Source organism: Rhipicephalus sanguineus, chromosome 11, assembly GCF_013339695.2.
Source record: "Rhipicephalus sanguineus isolate Rsan-2018 chromosome 11, BIME_Rsan_1.4, whole genome shotgun sequence".
Classification (NCBI taxonomy): Eukaryota; Metazoa; Arthropoda; class Arachnida; order Ixodida; family Ixodidae; genus Rhipicephalus; species Rhipicephalus sanguineus.
The window spans coordinates 114,229,505-114,254,299 of NC_051186.1; the positions used below are offsets into that span (position 1 = coordinate 114,229,505).

A 24,795-nucleotide genomic window follows, 5' to 3' on the forward strand; every position below is an offset into this window, starting at 1 on the left:
CCTGAAGCTAATTCCCTTGCAGAGAGGATGATTAGAGACCTGAAGATGTTTATGTCTTTATACCCAGACTTCAAAGGCGGGTGGAAGTGTGCTCTGGAGGCGGCTGTATCCCATCACAATCGCTCCTATACTGCAGGACTGGATGCAGTCCCAACTTTGCGGCTTTCGGAAAATCAAGCTGGTTGCCTGCTGATCAAGAGCTTGGGTTGGTTGACAAGATCATTCTCAAGGAAAAACCTATGGCGGAAGAAAAGAAACAACGATATCGCCAGACGGTGAAAGGAACTTCGATAAGCGTCATCGATCAGAGATACCCGATGTGCAGCCTGGAAGCATGATCCTTGTGCGCAAAGGTCTTGACTCGAAGTCTCCGTTTACGGGTCCCTACTTCGTCACGAAGATCGCAAGACAGCAAGGCATACTGAAGACAGTTTATTACCAGGGACCCTCGCGGCAAGATCGAAGAGGCGTCACTCGCAAATATACTTCCATACCATCTCCGGAGAGATGAAAACAGGAGCCTGGGAAGATGTAGTGATCCAAAGGAATCGGTTGGAGAAGGCGGAAAAGAAGAGGCTAGAAGAAGAGGTAGAAGAGGTGGAGGAATGTAAATAAAATGGCTGAAAGCAAACTGCTTTCGTTGGAACTTTATATCTATCTATCTATCTATCTATCTATCTATCTATCTATCTATCTATCTATCTATCTATCTATCTATCTATCTATCTATCTATCGATCTATCTATCGACGGGTTTTTGCCGTCGCCGTCGCCCTGATGTCCTTCCGGTATGGAGCCCAAACTGATAAAATCCCCCCACCCAGTGTATGTTCTACCGCGGGTAAAAGAGCGCGCGCGAGGGCGACAAACGCGGCTGAAGTAGAGATCAAACGAGCGGGCCCATTTCCGTCGCTCGGAGGGTGCATGCGACAACATCACCTCGCTCGGAAGGCCTGCCGTCGAAGCAAACAGGAAACGCCCTGCCCTCCTTTAACGACCATGAAAAGACGCGAGGTGGAGGGGCGGTGGGGGGGGGCTTGTCGCGTGAGCAATGACCTTTAACTTTGAATCTAAGTGTGCGGTCGCGATCGCTGGCGCGCGCGCTTTCTGGAAAGCCATCACAGCGGGTGGCTCGTATACCATTGTACGTGCTGCGCTCTGAACGCGAAGTGACTATGCGGAGAGCATCTCTCCCTGGAGCGGCCGGATTCTCTTACACCAGCGCTTTGTAACTACGCGTGATCGCATACAAAACAGTCAGCTGCCAGCCTCGCTTCGTGTAACACTACAATTTGTTTCTATCTCGTTCATTGCTTCGCCCTTGCGGTGAAACTGTGACTTTTTATTGGTTACCTCACAAAGATAACTGCTCTTCTTTCAAAATGTGTTAACTGTTCCAGTGAGAGTATGTGTGTGTTTGTATTATTCACTTTTATTTATCATGCCATCCTCTCTTCAGCGTGGGCCCCCCCTTCCTCGAGGAGGTGGTGTTCGAAGTGGAAATCGGGCAAGTTTTTGACCTAGTCCAACCAATAGTATCCTGGTATAGCACCGCGTAACGTCTCATTGTTCACTGTTGAAACTCAACACAGAGAGCAAGAAAAAAGGCAATGATTTTGCAATATAAACGCGGTAGCGTTAAAGAGCTCGTTTCGCAGAAATTCCGGTGTCGACGTCGATGTCGGCGTCATTGGTTGTGAGCGACATATCAGCGTTGTTCGTGACAAAAAAAAATATCGATAACGACGCAAATAAAAATAAATAATAAAAAATTCACCGACGATAACGATACTGCCTGATGCGTATTCTGGGTGCAGCTTCGTCTTGGGGCAAGACCTACTGTGTTTGAAGTTTTGGCGTTCCGCAGAGTATCGACTACGCCATAAACCATAATTTCTTTGAAGTATGGCCGCACGAACTACGCCATTACCCATTTTTCTGCGGATATGCGAGGCAGCCGCAGCACATTTTGATGTGTTATGTTCAGTTTGTTGATGCTGCTTGTGGCTGACGACGATGTAGAAATATGGCTGAGTACTTTGCAGGGGGTGGGAAGCATTAAACCATGCACTCGTTGCGGAATTAGTATTGTGTGATGACAGGTTGTTATTTTACTCTTATGTCACATTTATTTTTTTATGCGGGGATGTGGAACTAAACCCGGGGCCGGCAGTAGACGCTAAATTGCAACAACTTCTAGATGATCAAAGTGCTGTTAAAGAGAACCTTAGTGCTATCGAGGTCGCGCAGGCGGAAAACCGAGTAGCAATAGGTGAGCTTGGTGGTCGTATCGCTACGTTAGAAACAAAACTGTCGAACATTGATCATCTGAACGGTACAATATTAGACTGCGTTAAAATGCAATGAAACGAAAAGAAAGAAATAGAGTCACTGACAAGAAAAGCGGTTGAATTAGAGAACGGTAGTCGACGCCATAACCTCGTCTTTTATGGTGTGACAGATACTGAAACTAACAAAACAAGTAAAGAATCCGAGAAGCACATGTAGCTCCAAGTTGGGTATCCATTCTTTAACTATAGAACGTGTGCACCCACTCGGTAAATTCCAATTTGGCAGAAATAGACCGTTAATAGCCAAGTTTCTGCATGTTAAGGAAAAGCAGGACGTTCTCCATAGCGCTAGTAAACTGAAACGCTCGGCTATTGCTATATCTGAAGATATTTCTCAGCAGGTGCGTCAGAAAAGAAGAATACTGTAGGATTACGCAAAAACATATAAAAAGGAAGGTGAAAAGGTCATACTGAAATATGACACACTGATGCCCAATGGTAAAAAATAAGGTTACAAGACAGAAACAGCAAGTTCTAGCACTGCAATGACCCTGTCAATCTAGAAGTGTGAGCCTTTCCTTCCTGGTAATTATCTACAGGAGCATTTACAAAGTGGATGAATTTTGCTCATTTCTTCAGATGTCCAGGCCGTCTGTGGTACTTGGAACTGAATCTTGGTTAAATGATGATATACTTGATGACGACGCATTTCTGGTAGACTACACGTGTTACCGTAAAAATAGGAATGGTCGTGGTGGTGGTGTATTTATTTTAGTGAAAAGTGACATAGTGTCTTCCAAACTTGACGTTGTCGTCGGAACATGTGAATCTGTCTGGTGTCAACTCGAGCCGGCAAATAAGAAACTATTAACTGGGTGTAGTTCTTATCGTGCGCCTGATTCTCCCACAGACGTGATGTCACAGTTTGCAAGTGCCATTGATAAGGTGCACTTCGACTTCATGATTATCTGGGGGGGGGGGGATTTTAACTTGCCAAACATTCATTGGCATGAGCACTCAACCACGGTGTCGCATCTGGGGCATCTGCTCAAGAGATGATTAATGTCGCCAGTCTGCATACCCTACACCAAATGGTACTACGGCCCACCGTGGGAGTAATATCCTTGAATTAATTTTTACAAACCAACCTAGTTTCGTAACTGCTACTTACGTGCTCTCCGGGGTTAGCGATCACGATGCCGTGCTATGTGAAATGAATGTACATTACGTTAGAACATCAGTGTGCGACCAAAGGCGCGTATACAATTATTCTAAAGCTAGTGTTGAAAAAAATAAACGAATCTCTGGATCATTACTTTGTTGTGTTTGAGACCCTTGTGGAACAACTGAGCGTCAATGAATTGTGGATTCTTTTGAAAAACAAAATGACTGACTTGCGAGATGTGTTCGTTCCATGGTGGCACTTAACGGCTAGGAAAGCGAAAAGTAAGCCGTGGTTCACGAAAGAACTGCGCAGACATACGGGAAAACGTTTGAGATGTTACCGTAATTTTTGTGATATCCCAACCGATAATAATAAGGCACGACTGAGAAATGTCACACTTGAAGTTAAGACATGCGCCATTAAAGAAAACATTATTACCCTGAATCTTTGGAATCCCTTCTCAAAGATAAACCAAAAGAGTTCTGGAAACATGTGAAAAGAAACGGTAAAGACAATGTGTCTATACCAACGCTTATTTTTGGTGATGACGTTTTTCATGACGACATTGATAAAGCTGAATGCCTCAATCGCTATTTCACTTCTGTTTTTTATGCTGCTGATAGCATCCGGAGATGGTGATACGAACTGATAATATAGAGGATATTAACATCAACACGCATGGCACTCAAGTGTTCTTGCGAAGATAAGATAGCTACATAGGATGCGGTCCAGATGGCCTTTTATTTCTGATGACTTTATTTCTGATATACGTCAGTGACATAACTGAAGGCATATACTCCCATATACGGTAGTTCGCGGACGACTGTGTTTTGTATAGAGAAATCACGGATTTGCGGGACAAAGTGTTCATTCACAGAGACTTGGCCAAAATCATTTATTGGTGTACACATGGCACGTGCAGTTGAACTTGAATAAGACAGTTCACATGGAGTTTACTCGTAAGAAATTGCAGTCTCAAAGCTCGTACACAATTACCAATGTCATTGTAAGGAAGGTTAGTGAATACAAATACTTAGGAGTGTACTTATCGTGTAACTTAAATTGGCAGCGACATGTTGACTATGTAACGGGCAAGGCCGGGAAAGCGCTCTGGTACTGTAATATGTCACTGTAAGAGCTGTAATATGTCAACTAAAGAATTAAATTATAAAACATATGTCCGTTCGGTTATTGACTATGCGTGCGTCGTTTGGGACCCCTCAGCAGTATGCGACACAAAAACTTCAAAGGGTGCAGAACTTGGCTACTCGATTTCTTTGTGGACGTTATGACAGAAAGTTCAGTCCTACGCGTGCGATAGAATTATTGCAATGGGACACACTAGATTGTCGAAGACGCAGACTTCGCGTGAAGTTTTTCACACCTTTCCTTCAAAAGTTGACATTGATAGGCATCTTTACATAAAGGCACCTAACTACTATTCCCATAGGGTTGACCACGAGAATAAAGTTTTGTAATTTCCCTGCAAAACACACTCCTTTAGCAAGTCTTTCTTTCCTAGAACAATACGGGACTGGAATCAATTATACAAGTCTGTCGCAACTATACCAGTCCAATGACATAATTTTTGCACTGCTGAAATAATTCTTGTATTAGAGTTGCTGTTCACTCATGTTACTGCTAGTGATGACTGCTATATGCTTGTACTTGTAATTTCCTGTATTGTGCATTATTGTTCATATAATTATGTTTTTATCACTATAATACACTTCATTGTTAAATTAATTATATGTATGCTTGTGTATATGTAATCTTGTTTATTTTTTCACAATGATTCACTATGGTGCACGTTAGCGCACTCTATTGATCTAATATATGTAATTATTTATGTTCCCTTGATTCTGCTAGAGATTGCTACCAACTGTATGCTTTGAATTTTTCTTTGCTTTTTCCCCCCACTGTAATGCCATGTGGCGCTGTGGGTATGGCATAATAAAAAAATAAATAAAATATTACATAGGTTACCGCAATTCCTGGCCCAACGTGATTCCTTTTTGCTAGTGAATTTCAAGCACCAGCGTTGCTCTGTGGTAGAATGCTCAACTGTCACGCAGAGGGCACGGGTTGAAATCCCATTCTATCCCGGTTTTTTTTTTCACATTATAGTTTTTTCATGTCTATCGGTGACTTTTTCATGTCGAACGGTTACGCCACCGACGGCAATCGCAACGCCGCTCAACGCAAGAACGTGCACCGAAAAGCTGTGCACTAAAATCTTCGGATAGAGTGTGAACCAAGCCCAGAACTTCTCCCCGGCAAGCATATGTTCTACCACAAAGCAGCGCCATTGCTTTGAACTCCTGCAAAAAGAAATCTCATCATCTCCCTGTAAAGGGAACCCTGAGTAGTATGCGAAGTAAGCCATGAGTCGACTTAAAGTTCTGTAAATCATTTATTTTCTTCATCACTGTTCACGGTCCTTCCATTCGAGGCTCCCCTGATGTCCTTACTCGTCATATATGACTTTAGGCTCAGGGGAACGGTTCCCCTGATGTTGTTACTCGTCATTTATGACTTTAGGCTCAGGGGAACGTTTCTCCTTGAGTATAACAGCCTTGTGGTCCGTAAAGTATGAAGTTAAAGGCTCTTGTTTCAAAGGTTGTAGCATGAAGTTTGAGAATGCGATGTCAACGCGCCCGTTTCGCTTCGGCTTGGCGAGCCCGCCGCTCCGGATCGGTTGGGGCACTGGCTACGCCGACGCAACGCCGGGGGTACAGGTCTCGTACATAAGCTGTTTCGCATCTAAGGGTATCTTGCACGAATCACAATGATTTATGGAGTAGTGGGTACCTTGCATGATTTATGCTAGAGCACGCGCCGCATTGGAGCGAGCGCTCTATAGCACGTCCGTAAGTCAGGCACACATTCCTTTCTGCACACCATACGCGAGCTCTCCTCTCGTGCCAGCACTTCGTTCTCTTCTTTCTTCCATGCATCTAGTGGCACGCGGGGCGCTCCCAGTGCTGGCGCACTGATGATTGAGTGAATATTGATTGGGAGGCTGGCTCGGAGATATTTGGGTTTTGCCTGCGTTATTATCATCATCAAGGCTCTCGAAAAACAAAAGGAAGAACACATGTCACAGTTGTCTATGCTATATGTAGCGCACTGGTTACGCCGGGGGGACAGGCCTGGTTCATAAGCTGCTTCGCATCTAAAAACGCTTTGTTGATTGCACGTAGTGGGATCAATTGCACGTAATGGATGAATTGGACGTAGTAATATAAATTCCATGTAGTGGGACACGCATGTAATATTGCGTGGCAGAATCATAGAATCGCGCCAGGCGTCAGAACGTGTGGATTGCACAACGAGTGGGTGTTTGAAAGGCGAACCCATTACAAAGCGCTCAGACATGTTTAATCATTACAATCAACAAAAGCATCAACAAAGTGAGCAACTGTGTAGGTTCGCCCGTTGCATTACGGACGCGTACTGGGCCCCTCGCTGATTCGCAAAGGAAATAATTATGGCGTAGTGGGGAACTGGCATTGTACTTGCACTGAGCATTCTCGGACAGTTTCAAACGGCCAAGGTTACGTGCACAAACGATTGTTTCCTTGCGGCACGGTTGCGGCATGCACCAAGAACCGAAGGAAGGCTAGAAATTGAGAAGGCGATGCGGACGGTGCCCGATTACGCTATCCCGTTCTACTCTTGAACGTGAAGCTCAAGCGTCTTCCAAGTTTTTCGTTTAAGAGCGAAAGCTTTACTGGCCTAGAAGACCGATTTTAGCTGTGTATCTTTGCGTGGATTGGAAGCGAACAACGGATACCCCGTAACAAGCCGCGCTCCGCCGCTGCCGCTGCTCCGACCACTGCTAGGATAGCTTCAGCTAACTCGCCAGCCATGTCAACGTGACTAACCACGTGACTCACCACTGTCTCTGCCACGCCGGGCCAGCGGGCTTCAGTTTAGCTGTTGTGCCATGTTCGTACGCTCGCCCATCTCTGCCGTAGTTGCCTGTGATGTCGCCGCGGGAACGGTGACAAGCTGCGTCGCACCATCCTGCGGTGTTGTTCGGCATGCTAACGAGTTAAAGCGCAAACGCCATTACAAGCGGGCTGAGTGGCAGCTTTGAAACGATTGTGGAACGAGAACTTCGGCGAACTAAACGTCCGGAGAAGGATGCACAAAGACGACAGCGAGGAGCTTTGGCGGCGGCAAATGACGCCTCACGTTCGACTGCGGCGATGGTTTCGGAAACTGACAAAACGACGGTAGTGAGTGCATAGGATGTTCGACTGACCATACCGTTCGGTTGGCGAACTGACCATATTGTTCGGCCCCCGAATACGTGCGTCCGACCCAATATCTCAGGTGAGCGAGAGAGCCAGTATAGAGAGAGACAAATAGAAAGCGATATAAAAAGACAAAGAGAGAAATGGTGAGAAAAAAAAGAGAAGAAAAGTAGAAAAACAGCGAAACACAGAGAAATAGAGAGAGAGAGAAACAAAGAGAAATAAACAGGCAAGGAAAGAGATAGAAAAACAGAACAAGACGAAATGATAGAGAGGGAGAATGAAAGAAAGTGAGATAACCTTGTAACACGCAGCAAAAATTCATGACGAGGCGAAACTGCGCTCGCTCGGGCGACCTAGTAAAGTCACGGAATCGGACACAGCACTGACGCGCCCTCTGTCGTGAGAATCCGCTAGCGGAGAGGGAAAAACACACGCGTCGCGCTCTCCGACGAAGCTCACCTCTTCAAGGCCATTTCGCACCGATTCGCCCTTCGCGCTTTACGCACAAGTGGGTGTGTTTCTTGTGCATTCTCGCCGGCTCCATATTTTTTGGTAAGTAAAAGGGAAAAATGGTGTCAAATACAGGAAAATTACCTGTGTGGGATATCTTGCAGAACGCGAAATCCATAACTTTTGTTAACGTGAACTCGATAGGTTATGTACAATTTTTACGGCGAAAGCCTTAGATGCCTGATGCAACGCAAAAATTGACCGTCGGCGTTGGTGTCCCGCGCCCGCGGCGTCAAGATGAGTGATCCAAAAAATTGTCTTACCCTGATGACGTAACCAAATCACCTTATCATGACGGCGCAGATCGCCAAAATTTGTGACGCCATCATGACGTCATCACATGACATGGTCGCTTTGCATTGCCTCCGTGATCGGTGGTCTGATCACGGAGGCAGTGCAAGAACTTGTGAGCTGCAGAAAGCTTGCAATGCCTCCGATCCTTGAGGCAGTGCAAAACCTCGCCAGGTGAAGAATGGTTTTGCACGAGGGTGGGGCAGGATAGGCACATCGACTGAAGAAAAAGAAAATTGCCTTTCGCCTTCGAGTTGTCTTAGTCTAATGAACAAGGGACCGTGTGAGTTTTTTTCTACGAATGATAACACTCTCCGAGAAGTGCTTCTCGCAAAAGTATTCACCAGGCGTCAGCTCTCAATCATTCCTTGGTATGGCCCGAGCCCACGCTTCCAACCTCACCGGGTCCCTAGGAACTTTGAAGGTTGCATTTACCCACTCCTTGCACGATGCGTACCCACTGTTGCAGTTCCGCACGACACATTTCAGCCCCATACTAAAGGACCAATACTTCTTTCTACGTGCCTTCGTTGCGGCGTGAAACGCGCGCAAAAAGTTCGAGAAGTCAGCGCCGCCGGCACAACGCGGAAGCCACTGAGCGCGAAAGAGACAGAAAGCCTGGAAATCGCCAATGAATGCGCGACTGCTTGCCCGCGCGAATTAGGAACTTTCCCTCCAAAGGCCACATACGCAACAAGCGAGCAAGGAGCGAGGAGCCCTTGAATGCGGCAGACGTCGTCTGCTCAGGGGCCACTAGGAGATCGTTTCAAGCGCTGTACGGCCTATTGTTCGGTAAGTGTCTATTATTAACTGCAGCGAAAATATCTGTGACGCCTCTCAATTTATGTCACAGACAGAAATCTCAGAAATTTTACAATGTACGAGGCGGCATCACGATTTTTATCCGCCGCGTCCATAGAAGAGCACGTAAACGATGGCAACACGCCGGAAGCGTCATCTGTCGTGCTGCGGCGAAGACCAGAGTTCTTCAATCATCTCTGGCGAAAACCGCGTTGCTGCATGACGCTATTGCGCCACCCTCGCGCACTGTGGCGGCCGAGCAGTTTCTGCTCCTTAAATGCTTCTTTTTCCGTGCCTAGTACAGTATAGCATAGCAATCACAGAAAGGGAACTGTCTGCCGAGCAGCTGTTACCATAGCATAGCCATGCACGGTAAAGTATACAAAAGGGGCGGGAAATTGATGTGTGGGTGAGGAGGAGCAATATGAGGATGAGGGAAAAACAAGATGGTACAGGGTAATGCAGCGTTTTTGGGCGTGTTGGTATGTCATACTAAATATTATAGCGCACGTCAAAACACCGACATAGAAAGACGTCACAAACAGAGGCGCTACGCTAGAGGGTAAAGCATATCATAGCCTTGTGTAGCACAGTATAGCAAGACGTTCAAAAACCATGTAGCCACCGCAGCGGTGGCTACATGGTTGAGCGTCCGCTTCCAATGCGGTAGGTACCGGGTTCAATTCCCAGTGCCGACCGGGAACCCACCGGTTTTTCCAAAGGGGTAGAGGAGTACACCTACCTGGCGCTCGGTTCTTATTGGGTACTCATCTAGGAAGGTGGCCCCATAAGGTTCTGTAAAGGCCCCTGGGAGCACCTTAACCCACCACAGCCTTGGTGAAATAGTTGAGGATCCGCCGCTGCTGTGGGAGGCAGAGATTTTCTGCCGCAGGGTACCTACCGGTAAAATAGGCACACGCGCACTTCCGGCCTGGTGCTTGGCAGAACGAAGGTCATAGTCGCTTGGGAGGGCACCCACCCTTTGGGAAAGTGGCGGCATGGGACAGCCAGACCTAAAAAATAAGGTCATCCTCTTTTTCCGGGTACCTACCGCTAAAATTGGGACAAGCGGACTTCCGGCGTGGTGCTCGGTAACGAAGGTCATAGTCGCTTGAGGGGGCACCCACCGTGTGGGAAAGTGGTGGCATGGGACCGCCAGACCTCAAAAATAAGGTCATCCTCTTTTTCCGGGTACCTACCGGTAAAACTAGGACAACGGACTTCCGGCCTGGTGCTCGGCAAAACAAAGTTCATAGTCGCTTCGAAGGGCACCCACCCTGTGGGAAAGTGGTGGCATGGGACCGCCAGACCTAAAAATAAGGTCATTCTCTGTTTTTTTTTTCAGAAATGGGCGCGAGGTTGAAAATGAGGTAAGGGGTGAAGCACAGCATGACCTTGTAAAGTAAAGCATAGCGAGGAGAGACAGTCATGGTAAACAGGATGAAAATGAGGAGGCGGATGGTAAAGCATAGCATAAACATGCCTAGTACAATACAGCAAGGGGTCGGGAAAGAGAAATGTTAAGGAGGAGGAGAAGCGGAAGGCCACAAGCTCCTTGGTCTCCTCAGTCTTCGCACCACTAGTGGCTTAGCTGCCTCATTTTGTTTTCTACAAAAACAGATAGGAAGGCTATGCAATAGTTGCTTTCCCTAATTTAGTGTTAATGATCTCCGTTGGTTGGATGACTTGAACATTTGGACTGCAATGTGGCTGCACTGAAGATGTCAGAGCTACACAAGATACAGCGTATGGATGTGTGCCTGGCCGTTGGCACCGCAGCTCTGCTCAAGCGTTTCCATAGGCTGATATATATGATTATTTTTTGCAGCAGAGTTATGCCTGTCGCATTTCCGTCTTCTGATGAAGATACGAAACAATCATCGTCATGCTGGCACGCGCGCTGTGTTCGTCATGCTTTATCTTCAGCTTCACTCCCCAAACATGCGCGCGCGGCACGCGCTCTCCCGCTGTGCCGATTCGTCCGACATGGGATGCAATAATTCCAATAGCGACAGAACGACTACAAAGAAAGAAAATCAGAGAGAAAAAAAAAAACAGACAAATAGAAAGAAAGAGAAAGAGAGACACATCGAGAGAGAAGGGTTCAACAAGAAAAAAAGTTAGAAAGACAGAAAATGAAAGGAGGGAAAGAGAGAGAAAGATGTGGAAAGAAAGAGGAAGGAGAAAAAAGAGTGACAGAGAAATAGAAGAAATAGAAAAATGACGGAAATTGAGAGAAAAAAGCAGAGAGAAATAGTGAGAGAAACAAAAAAAAGGGAAGATAGACAAATGAGGAACAAAAAGCAAAATAGGCCAATTAGGCCACTAAGCTTAATTAAGCCAATTAGGCTGATTTAGCTACTAGGTGCTGTGACTTCCACGCAGTACTCAACAAAAACCGATCGATATCTACCCAATACTCCTGATTTACAATAGGATTACGTGAACACTGCACATAAGCGTGACATGAATCAGCGGCGTGGGTGATGTGAACATAATTACCTCCTTATCGAAAGTTATGAATATGTCAATTGACTTACGTCCAGAACTCTGCTGCTCTTACTGTGCGAATCACTTATATTTGCCGTTTTGATAACTTGGTGATATCGGCGTGTGAATGCGCCTACGCCTAGTGAAGCCAGGACCAGCCTGCTGCGCTCCAGCCTTTCATGATTTATCGCAAGCATCACACATTTTTGGTCAAAATTTGTATATAACTCCGTTAAACTGTTGATGAAAATTGCAGAAGGGTTTCTTGAAGGGCCAGATGGTACATGATACTGAGGGGAACAGCGCAAAAAACGGGACGGAGAAAGATTGAACACACGACACAAGCGCTGACGAACAACTGTGTGTAAATTTATTACACCTGGAAATATATAGCTGAAAACAGAAAACAAGAACCATCACGTGCACATAAGAGTGAAAGGCAAAAATGAATCTGCCACGAGTCAAAATGTACAATTAACTACTCAAAAACATTATCTCTTTTTCCAGGAGGGCGAGTGAAGGCTCACTCACGCACATGTCCCCTTTCGTCTTGATATGAAAAGCCTTGTTAATTTCGCGCTCTGTCTGGTTACGATATGTCGAGAAAAAGAAATGATACGGAAAAGTTCAGTTCACAGGAGTCGAACCCATGACCTCTCGGTCCGCCACTATGGCTGGCGGGCGTTTAGCCCACTGAGCTGCCACCAAACACATTGTCACGTCCACGAATGGGGTTCATTCAGATGCCACACACCGGTAGCCTCAGCGGCCTTGAGTTCGCACCGAGGCTGTCGCTTTCGCACATGAAGGAATGAAAAAAAAATATTATGGAGCACCCCTAGCGTCCACAAGCCAACCTGCTCTGAAGCAGCTTGCTCATCGCGTTTGTGGCTCATTTCCCATGACGCTCCTGTTTCATTTCTTTTCTTGGCGGGCACATGAACAAAAAGAAAATTTGACTAGCGCGCGCGCCTAGCGTTTACGAGCCAACTTTCTCGGACGCCGCTCCTCCCTCGTACTCCAAAACTCACCGCTTGCCTATCACGGGGGGGTGCTCAGTTGCCAGCATGCCCCTTCTTCATTTTTTTTGGCTGGGCTTCAAAAATGTCACGTGACGCTCCCTTCTAGTTTTTTTATTCCTCCATGCTATCGCAAGGTACGTCATCTTCCTATTCACCTCCCTCAAGCCCAGACAACTACACACAGGTGCACATACCCAAACCATCATTGTAACCTCTCTCCGCGCGCAGACGAAGCCCACTGGGCGAGTCAAGCAGTCTCTCTAGGAATGAATGGCTTTAAACTGGCAATATGTGTAAGTTCAGGTCGATTGCACGAAAGATCAAAAAAGTGTGTATATTCGATGTTTCCGATTTTCCTGATAATTTTGTATGTTGTGCACATATGACTGCACAGCACGAAATCGCAGTTCGTTTTCAAATAAAAAATTTTTTCATCACAGGACAATTCGACAAGTGTCGCCGGTTGACGACGACCATTTTACGAAGAGTGCGTTTTCGTAAATTCGCAATCATGCTGGCAGCTACTTAAGCTATATATTACAAATATCTTTCTTTTTGGCGGAAGTAGAAGTAAAGAGGAAATAGCTGGTATGATTTCATGAAATTCTGAGCAAATTATGTATTTTTAAAAATTCACGAAAAACGCTGCGTTTTTGAAAATTAGTCAAATTTGGAACGCTATGGCTACTTCTGTGAACATCTAAGCTTGTTCATATTTGCAGCATGAATAGGCCTCTATGTGAATAATGAACCTCTGCATTTGTATTTCTCTAATAATTTTCAAAGTAGTAAATTTTCATGCTCGAAACACCAAAAATAGAAAAGTGCTCCTCGATTCAAAAATCCATAATAAAAAAAACCCAATCTCAGTTTTGTTCAAAGTCCCCCAAAATGTTCTCAAAGGACTGCAGAATGATATTATGAAAAAACATGTTGCATCATTTTGATTAGGACAAAAGCAGAAAATGTCAAACTTTGTGTTTCCAGAGCGTGGTGGCTACTGCGCGAAGGACATCTCTAGTAACAAGAACGTACCGTAACACGTCTTTTTTCTTCTCTGAGCTTCGCTAAACAACAGTAATGATCTATTGTCGGAAAGTGGGAACTGTTTTGTAAAGAAAAAAAGATCGTTCCAATTAAATGCATTTGCGTGGTTTGCGACTTCACGCCAGTGTTAGACATCCCTCAGTCCACAGTAGGCACTTTCAGTTGTAGCCTCCTTTTCTTTCATCTATTTCAGTTGAGTATAATTCATATCTTGAGTGCTAAAGAACGCATTCCCTCCATGCGTCTCTTATGATGATGTGGTGCGCCAGAATTGAGAGATTGGTATAAAAGCCAAGGTCTCTTCATGAATGGAAATGAATTTCTGGAGAACGGTCGCCAAGACGTGTGGTTTTTGTTGGCCCAAATGTGTACGTTGTCAAACCTTATGTGAGAAATGCAGAGTTTAAAAAGAATCGACTACGTGAAGATTGGTGGCAGCAGTTTTGGCCACGGACAAAACACGTTTTGTTTGCATTGCATCTGCTTTGTTTTGCATCTCCTTGTATGTCTTGAAGCAGTGCTGGCAGATCTGGTCATCTCTTGAATTGAGCGCGCATCCTACTTCATGACCCTCCGCAAAAGAGACTCGATACGATATCTTCTACATAACGAAAATTCCGCTCCAGCGGAATTTTCTTTTTGTGCACCATGAGACAGTCCTACAAAATCTCGGTCATGGCTATAACGCCTACCCGTAGCCACCTTCAGAGCGTAGGACAGTGATCGCATCAAGGTGAAGCACAATTTGGATGCTTAACTTCTATCTCAGTTTCTGTTTGGCTGACTGGCACAGCCGTGCTCGTTGCTGTCGTCTGCTCAGGCGGGCGTCTATCGCGCCGCCCTTTGCACCTGTCCGCCTAACGCATGCTACTCCGTTTACACGAGTGCTTGTAGCGCGGGCCACACGATCCGCCACACGATCCGCACGGTGCGGATCCAGAGACCGGGTGGGAGAGCGACGAGCGGTCAAAAATGTATCGTGTAACCAACGCAATCGACACCCCAGCATTTTCTCGTGCAGAGCGACAAAGCCTGGCAAACAATATGTGGCTGCTGTGCTTAAGTTGCACTGCGGTACTCGCCGTTCACCACTGTCGCTATTTGCGATTTCTCACATTCTTACAATGCATGATCGACTCAGCTACACAAATTTCGCGTTTAGCTTCGTTGCTTTTATATAGGTAAGCGCATTTACTTAAAAAAAAAATATCCAGAGGAATGAAAATGTCCGTGCTACCCGTCGACGAGGAATATAAGTGGTGTCGCAAATGCATTTAATTGGAACGGTCTTTTTTTCTTTACAAAACAGTTTCCACTTTCCGACAATAGATCATTACTGTTGTTTAGCGAAGCTCAGAGAAGAAAAAAGACGTGTTACTGTACTTTCTTGTTACTAGAGATGTCCTTCGCGCAGTAGCCACCACGCTCTGGAAACACAAAGTTTGACATTTTCTGCGTTTCTCCTAATCAAAATGATGCAACATGTTTTTTCATAATATCATTCTGCAGTCCTTTGAGAACATTTTGGGGGACTTTGAACAAAACTGAGATTGGGTTTTTTTTATTATGAATTTTTGAATCGAGGAGCACTTTTCTCTTTTTGGTGTTTCGAGCATGAAAATTTACTACTTTGAAAATTATTAGAGAAATACAAATGCAGAGGTTCATTATTCACATAGTGGCCTATTCATGCTGCAAATATGAACAAGCTAAGATGTTCACAGAAGTAGCCATAGCGTTCCAAATTTGACTGATTTTCAAAAACGCAGCGTTTTTCGTGAATTTTTAAAAATACATAATTTGCTCAGTATTCCATGAAATCATAAGAGCTATTTCCTCTTTACTTCTACTTCCGCCAAAAAGAACGATATTTGTAATATATAGCTTCAGTAGCTGCCAGCATGATCGCGAATTTACGAAAACGCACTCTTCGTAAACTGGTCGTCGTCAACCGGCGGCACTTGTCGAATTTTCCTGTTATGAAAAAAATTTTTATTTCAAAACGAACTGCGATTTCGTGCTGTGCAGTCATATGTGCACAACATACAAAATTATCAGGAAAATCGGAAGCATCGAATATACACACTTTTTTTATCTTTCGTGGAATCGACCTTCAGTCTTTGCAGCACGTCCACCATTGGGGTGGAGTCTACATAGGCGTGCGCAGGGGGGGGGGGGGGGGACAAGGGGGCGGGAAGGGCGGGCGCAAAGTCAGCCCTATACATTGTAGGGGGGCGAGAAGAGGGGCGCAAATGCAGCCGCATACATTGACATATTGGGAGGGGGGCGCTGCGACGAACCTTCGCCCCCCCTGAAGGGGAACCCTGCGCACGATTATGGGTGGAGACGAGCAACGCGTTAAGTCACTTCGCTTATGCGGTTGATAACAGCATAGGGTCCAGCATATTGTGCCAGCAGTCTTGAACATAATCCACGTTTTCTCACTGGTGTCCAAAGCCACGCGAAGCCACCGCGTTCATAAGTCACGTGTCGGCGTCGGCGGTTGAACCGTGAGTTCGAGCGTTCTTGCGAAGCATGAGTGCGCAAATGAGCGAGACGTCGGGCCTCTTCCGCACGGCACATAGTCTTGGAAATGAAGAGATCATCGTGGTCTAAAAATGGCAAAATTGTGTCGAGTGTGTAGCGTGGCGGTCTAGCATAAAGTAGAAAGGGACTGTAGCCGGTAGTTTCATGATGTGTGGTGTTGAATGCATAAGTAATGAAAGGCAGAACATCGTCCCAGTTTTTGTGATCTGATGCGACGTACATGGACAGCATGTCTGTGAGAGGTCTGTTTGTACGTTCAGTAAAACCACTCGTTTCAGGGTGATAGGGGGTAGAGTGCCGAATACTTGACCCGCATAGACGAAGCATCTCTTCGACCACGTCTGCCGTGAACTGGCGTCCACGATCACTAATAACGACTTTGGAAAATCCGTGTCGGAGAATCACAAAGTGTCGCATGAAGAGCCTCCCGCCACGTGCAGTAGCCGATGGTATAGCAGTCGTCTCGCAGTATCGTGTCAGATGATCGGTGCACACGACGATCCAACGATTTCCGTTGGAGGACCGCGGAAAGGCACCAAGATGGTAAATTCCAACTTGCTCAAATGGAGTCGACCAGGAGGAGTACTTGTACGACGCTTGCGACGTTGACATTCGTTGCAGCTAGACACGTATTGTTGCGTGGTTTGATGCATCTTGGGCCAGTAAAACCTTTATTGAAGGCGGTAGAGAGTCCTCGTTGCTCCTAAATGGTAGAGTCCTCGCTGCTCCGTCGCGTATGCAGAAACGAGTGGCTGATGAATTTCGTCCGTTAGCAAGATGTTGCTGTAAAGTAATGTCCTTTTCCTGCTCAGTCATAAATGTATTCTTCTCAGGAAATCCTGGCTCCAACGATATGATGTACCCGTAGAAGTTGTCCGCGTCACAGTCCGTCGCGGGAAGCGGCCGCCGCGAAAGCCAGCCTGCATCAGCGTGCCGGCAACCACATTTATATGAAACCACGAAATCGAACTTAATCTTAGAAGCACGGAAGCTTGGGCGAGTTTGTAAGACATCATGGCACAACTTCAAAGCGCTAAAAAACAGGGACAAACGAAAAAGAGTGGACACGACGAGCGCTAACATGAGACTGAAATTTATTACAAGAAAGATTGGAAAAAGGTAAACCCTATTTGATGGCGCACATGCGTGCACACTTGCGCAGACTGCTCAGAAAAGCCCAAGAAAAACACCACAAAATCACTTTGGTATTACGCCAGATTTCCGGCTGGTGTGTCAGCCAGCCTTCACTGAGTCTGTTGGAATGCGAATATAATCTACTGCAGAAATCTGGCGTCATACCAAAGTGATTTTGTGGTGTTTTTCTTGGGCTTTTCTGAGCAGTCTGCGCAAGTGTGCACGCATGTGCGCCATCAAATAGGGTTTACCTTTTTCCAATCTTTCTTGTAATAAACTTCAGTTTCAAGTTAGCGCTCGTCGTGTCCACTCTTTTTCGTTTGTCCCTGTTTTTTAGCGCTTTGAAGTTGTGCCATGACGAAATCGAACTCCTGTAGACGAAATGCCGAACGTGCAAGTCGACCGGATGGATCGCGCAGATTTACCAGCCAGCACAGAGAATGATGGTCTGTCACGACGGTGAAGGGGCGTCCGTAGAGGTAAGACCGGCAGCGTTGTACTGCGAAGACCACTGCAAGACGCTCCTGTTCCGTAAAGGTGTATTACGCTCAGAATTGCTTAGGGAGCGACTCGCATACGCCACGACACGTTCTTTGGTATTGACGCATTGAACCAAAACAGCACCGACACGAATGCCGCTAGCGTCCGAGTCGACTTCTGTGGGAGCCATAGGGTCGAAGAGTCGGAGAATAGGATGGGACGTCATTCGGAACTTAAGTTTACAAAAATGGACGCACATTCCGGGGTATATTTTAACCGTACGCCTTTTTGAAGCAGGCACGTCAGTGGGTTCACGATGTTAGCGAATGCAGGAATAAAGCGACGGAAGTACGAACATAGTACCAGAAAGCTCCGTAGTTCATTGAGCGTGGCTGGTTGAAGGCTTAGAATGTCCACCGACCTCACCTCCAATGTCTGCGTCGACTAGTTTTCTGGAGGGGGCGACGGGTATCGGCGCCTCGAAGACGGCAAACGGCTTCCGCGAACAGCATACGGTGGTGTCATGCTGCGATCAGAGGCCGGAGACGGTTTTCGCAACATCCCTATTCTTTGGTTGGCGGAGCTTCCTGTGAACATGTAGGCACTTGAAACAAGAGGTCGGTCAGATGTCGTCGAGGGGTCGTACCTCGGTGGCTGGAGGCGATGGCAGTACCTCCCACTGTGGCCCTCGACGCCACAGCTGTAGCACACGGGTAGAGGTCGTGTAAAGAAATGCTGTTGAGAACGCTCTGCCGTGAAGGGGCGTCTTACCGGGTGCGGAGGCTCAGCACTCTGGACTGTAGCTCTCTGTCGCTGTGTGCCGCGGCCGGGACGAAACTTGGTGTTCAGATGCGTATGTGTCTCGATGCGGCCACGTTGTTCCTGTTTCAGTGGGGCCCGCAACGCACACGGACGGTGGCAATGGAGCACATGGTGCTACTGGCTTCGCGTAGTGCGGAGAATAGGTAACCTCGTGTCGCCGCAGTTCTTCACGCACGATTTGCCGAATAATTGAAGCAAGCTAGGCAGGGTCGCCGAGGGGACTCACATGGACGCTGGCGACAGTTGTTACGTTTGCCAGTCGGCGAAAGTTTGGTGCAATGAGAGGTGTCTTCAGCGTCTCAAATGTACGGCAGTGGCGCAGAACATTCGAGACAGAGGTAAGGTCTTCTCTACCTAAGTTGTAAACATCTTCGGCGGTACATTTAAGATGTCCGACCTTGTCCTCTTCCGACATCCGCGGGTTTATAATCTTACACAGCTTGAGAACTTCATCTATGTATGTCGTGCAAGTCTCCCCAGGAGACTGAGCTCTTTGCGCAAGTGTCCTCTCAGTGTGTTTCTTGGAGTCAGAGTCACCGAAACATTGCTTCATTTCTTCTATAAAGAGCTCCCACATTGTTAAAGACTCTTCGTGATTCTCATACCATATCAGAGCGGTTTCTGTCAGAAACAACACTACATACTCGAGCTTGGAGATGGAGTTCCAGTGGTTGTATCGGTTCACCCTGTGGTAATGCTTGAGCCACTCGTACGCATCTCCTCCTCTTCCAGCGAACGGGCGCGGTTCCATGTAGTGATGAATAGGTGCATCCGGTGTTGACCGATGCGCAGTTGCAGCTGGCACTGAGTCTTGTGCCTCGTTGCGGAGCATGGTGAAAGTCGTCGGTGAGAGACCGGCAAGGCGGCAGCTCCGGCGAAGTTCAAACGGCTGTGGCTCCGAGGTGCGTCAACGTCGTGCCCACCGCACCTCCACCCTTCTGTCACGTCCACGAACGGGGTTTATTGAGATGCGACGCAGCGGTAACCTCAGCGGCGTTGAGTTCGCACCGAGGTTGTCGCTATCGCAAGTTACGTCCTCTTCCTCTTCACCTCTCTCCAGCCCAGACCTCCTACACACAGGTGCACATACCCAAACTACGACTGTACCAATATAACGGTGGCTATATGAACGCGCCTTTTATCTTTCACACTTTCCTCTAACAGTGCTCTTGCATTGATGGATGCTATGAGCGTCCCCTTTATAACGGGGTGGTGACATGTGTGCCACCAGGCTCGAAAAAATAATTGGCCGCGTATCTGCGTACTTCGCTGCAAATGTCGTCTAAAGGCGATAGAAGAGGCGCTGCGTGGGATTTGGACGCCATCTGGCAATACGTCGGGAAACATGAGTGCTGTGTTGCGGGCTAGTAGTCCCGGCGCAGCAGCAGGCGAAGACCGGTGGCGACCAACGCGACCGGCGGGGACGCCAGCCAACCCGAACACGCGGTTTGGCGCGAAGCGCTGAAGCAGAAGAAGCCTTCGCACTTAACGAGCACTCTACACACACTCTTTTATTTACACGTCGCCTGGGTAAACGAGCAATGCCAGAGCGGCGCCCCATGGCATTCGCACAGTGCAATACAGAACCGAAACCGAAACACAGCAATGAGCTCGTGCAGAGGGCACGGAGGAAGGCAAGTTTCAGCGCAGTCGCATTTTCAGCGCAGCTTAAGAAACTAGGGCCTCTAGAATTACGTGTGTATGCATTTTCTATTAAAGGAACACACCACCTAATACTTACCTAGTGATGTTGCGCCTCAGATATGCGTAATGTTCGCTTTTTCATCGGCAATGTACGTAAGTATGAAGCTAGTCAGCCGTTCAAGATGGCTGGCCCTTGGGCAAGTGGTTCAACTTTGGCCGAGTGGCTGAATCGAGTGACGTGCCGACAAACAGAAAGACAGAAATACAGACCAAAATTTCTCCGTTTAAGTATCCCAAGAAAGACTAGCGTCTTTAAAACGCGCCGTTGCTGCCACCATCCCATTCGGCGCGTTTTCAATAGAAGCGTAATTTCGTTTAACACACCGCGATGTGGTGGCCTTAGCCCAAGCCTCGCTCATAGCATCCGTCTATATCGAAAAATTGCTCTCCGACGCTCGCCTTGCTTTGGCACCGCGTTCTCCGCTCGCCCTGTGAGAATGGACAGGCTAGAGGGAATACACGACGCGCGTAGCGTTTCTTTTCGCGGTTCACGACGCTTTGGAGGAGTACATATCGAGTATACGTGTTTATTATGATGTGCTTGTTGATGCTATATCTGCGCGGTACTCACCATATGCGGTGTCCGCTTATAATTTAAGAACTGGAGCTGCCGCAACGGTTCATTCATGATCATGGGCGTTAGTCGTCAGTACGGAGATGTTCCACTAGGTGTCAACGTGAGTGCGTCCACATGAGGCGGTGCTACACCTGCCAGACAACAAGACATTATGCAAGCTTCGGAATACCAATGCACTAAAGCAATCAACTATTTCTGTGGCGACACATGTCACTTTCGTGTAATATAGATTCCTATGACAGAGGAATCAACCACCTTTCATTGCGATAGCAATTATATGGACAGTCTCGGCTTATTTTTGCCGTCCCCGTCGCAGCCGTCATGCACCGCATATATATATATATATATATATATATATATATATAGACGTTAGACGGTTAGTCAAGCTATTTATATGCACCATTTACTTCAGCATACTTTCTTAGTCACCACATAGATGGTGCGATGTGTGCGCGAGGCGAGCTTTAAAGATCGCCGCCCCGCTCCTACGAACGCCGTTGCTCTGTCGCCCTACAGGCCGAGGTCGTCTTCGTGCGCTTATCTCGAAGGAAGAAGGGGTGGCCGGTGCGGTGGAGCGGGGGTACGAAGATAACTTCGCTCGCTGCAGCGGCCGCGTTTGCGAAAGGAGCGCGCTGTGCAAACAGAAATAAGTAACAACAGTTACGTAACATGTGGCCGGTTTTAAAGCTTTCTACTCCTTACAAAGGGCTCGTCCGTAATTCTTCATCGTCAGTAGTAACAGCATCAACAAAGTGAAGATAACGCGTTACAGATGTGGGGCGGGTACCTCGCTTCTTCTTGGAAGGATGAATACCTTCTTGGAAGGATGTACCTTCCAACTGAGTGTTGTGGTAGTTTCTCCAAGACTGTTTTAGGGTCGGTAACTTCACAAAAATTGTGATTTATGGCGTAGTGGGTACCTTGCTAGTGTACTTGTATTAGTAGCCCCAAGAGAGCTTACAACGGGCTCTAGAAAAGCCGCTGTTCCAGCTTTCGCTGTGACTGTGCTGCGGTTCCAGCGCAGTCACGGCGTTTTTTCATAAATACCTTTGCCAAAATAAATATTCAGTTGTGCGTATGTGCTTGTGTATATTCCACAGTGTTGAACATGGTGTAATTATGCCGATATTAATTTTATAGAGGCTCCTCACGTATTTTTCTTTTCTTTTCCTGCTTGGGCGCCCCCAAATTCGCGAACCTTTTGTTGGTGGGAGAAATCCGGCAAGTGTTATATCTTAATGGAATATATGTCATCCTTGATGACTAAACGAAATCGTCACACAAGATTTCCGTGACCCGCAAACCAGATAGCAAGCGCCAGAAGAAAGAGAGAGCTATTAGGAATGTGCGTTTTCTTGTGGGCTGCAATGTACACATGCGCACTATCACACAGCAAGAGAAAAGCAGGACCAAAGACCACCGCATATGATATTGCTCCAAATTGACAAATCAATGTCTTCTAGTGCAACGAAAACAATGTCTCTGATTTTACAAAAGAAAAGAGTGGCCAACAAAATAGTAGCTTTCCTTTATTTAGTCTCAGCGATTTCCCTACATGCCTGATCTCCTTCGCGTTAGTTAAAAATGGGTACAGAAGAGAAAACTTTTAAACGGACATGATGCGGCTATAATAAAAAGTGCCCAAAACGTAAGCGTCGTGTATGAATGCCATGCACTGTGTTTCTACAACATGCGATAATATGAATATATTCATCCACGATAACTTAGGGAAACAGATGGAACTGAAAACTGCCAGTTATCGACCCGTACAATACTTAAGAAAGCGCACTAGTAGCTGAGGTTGTGAAATTAATACAAGTGTGACACTGAATGTGTGAACGTCATTCAAATGAAAAAAGCGATCCGAAACAGCGCAAATGATGCGGATGTCGTAACTAAGAAATAGAAGACTTCGCCGCTCTGCCATGGCTCCTCACATTTTTTTTTAAATAATGGACCTCACATGAGCAGAATACCACCCAAGGCCCGCTAAGGAAACATTCGCCAACATTGTAAAGGAACATGCTTGCATTGTTTGAACTCGAATGTTAAGTCATTTCAGGACTTGCAGTGTGTAGCTAAATATAGCTTAAATGTTACAAATGGCTCATGAGAAATATTTTAATTGCTGAAATGCTACTGTTCCTTGATTAATACATTTTTTTTTATTAAAACATTTTGTAAAACTGACTTCTTCGCGTGTATTCTGAAATTTTTATTGTCGTCTATCTCTTTTTCAGCGTGGACGCCCCCCAACTCGCGGAATATACCCTTTTGCTCAAAATCAGGCAAGTGGTTTAAACTAATGCAAGCTTTGTGGAGTCTAATGGCAAAACGAAATATTGCATCAAATAACTGTTTTAGTGTATTTGACGAAATATGGATACGTATGACCCGATATCAATAAAATAGAAGCATCGTACGCCACAGAATATATATAAAGCTCATATTTCTGAGTCGCGGAAAAACAATTCTTCCGATTTAAAAAAAAGCAAGTAGCTTGCTTAAACACAAAAGGGAGATTCTTGTGTCAGGGTGCAGTCGGTGTTGCTTCAGTCTAGCGAACATCAATTTTAACACGAAAGTGCTTTATGTCGGCGTCCGACAAGTACATCCGTTGCGGATATGACGTTGATAAAATGGACGCCAACGAGTGAGAACGAAAAAAAAGTCACAGTTTCGCCGCAACGGCGAAGCAATGATTGCGATAGCAATAAATTGTAATGTAACGCGAAGAACGGAAAGCAGCTCGAAATTGCCAGCGCATCGCTCGAGCCCAAAGGACACACGAAAAGAACGCACACAGGACGAGCGCGAACTAATGCGTCACAGCTCGACACTTGAAGCGCACTGCTCAAACATAAAGCAGGACGCACGAAACAAACGAACAGGTACACACAAGACGAGCGCGAACTAATTGTCACAGTTGTTACTTATCCCTGTTTGAACAGCGCGCTCCTTTCGCAAACGCGGCCGCTGCAGCGATCGAAGCGAAGCACCCCACCGGCCGCCCCTTCTTTCCTTGAGATAAGCGCACGAAAGCGACGACGCCCTGTAGAGCGAACAGCAACGGCGTTCGCAGGGGCAGGGCGACGATCTTTAAAGCGCGCAGCACGCGCGCACGTCGCGCCATCTATGTGGCCACTAAGAAAGCATGCTGAATTACATGGTGTATATAAATAGCTCGCCGTTAGCAGGCTGAGGCACGGTGCTGCCGTGGCCTAACGTCTAACGCGCCGGGCTGCAAAGCGAGAGCTCGCCCGTTCGATTACGCGCGTCGGAAAGAATTTCTTAATTATTTTTCTTTGTGGCCTTTCTATATATATACATACCTATACATATACGGTGAATGACGGCGACGGGGACGGACATTTTCCAGCCGAGACTGTCCATATAATTGCTATCGCAATAAAAAGGAAAAGATGCTTCCCTGGGAATCGAACCCATGACCTTGTGGCTACGACGGCAATCGCCAGACGCTCAACTGGCTAAGCTACCTTGGCAGTTGCTGGACACTTCTCGAACGCGCCCTATATCTTTCACACATTCTCTCGCGCACGGTGCTCTCTGTTAGCGGTGTAGGTATAGGCGGGGCGAAGCGGGGTGGTGCCGCCGTCTGTGAGAGGTGAAAAGAAGTAATGTGTCACAAT

General features: G+C 46.6%; 1 protein-coding gene across 16 annotated transcripts in view; it reads left to right on the forward strand.

The window, feature by feature from the left end:
* Window positions 1-24,795, forward strand: part of LOC119374702 (cuticle collagen 2C) — a 256,546-nt gene that overhangs the window by 15,822 nt on the left and 215,929 nt on the right. For 15 of the 16 annotated variants that reach the window (XM_037644880.1, XM_049411049.1, XM_049411050.1 and 12 more), the window contains exons 2-3: window positions 1,459-1,506; window positions 23,386-23,433. In XM_037644880.1, coding sequence (XP_037500808.1) covers window positions 1,459-1,506; window positions 23,386-23,433 — 96 coding nt within the window. The remainder of the gene's footprint in view (window positions 1-1,458; window positions 1,507-23,385; window positions 23,434-24,795) is intronic. The other variant, XM_037644882.1, reaches the window with a different exon arrangement.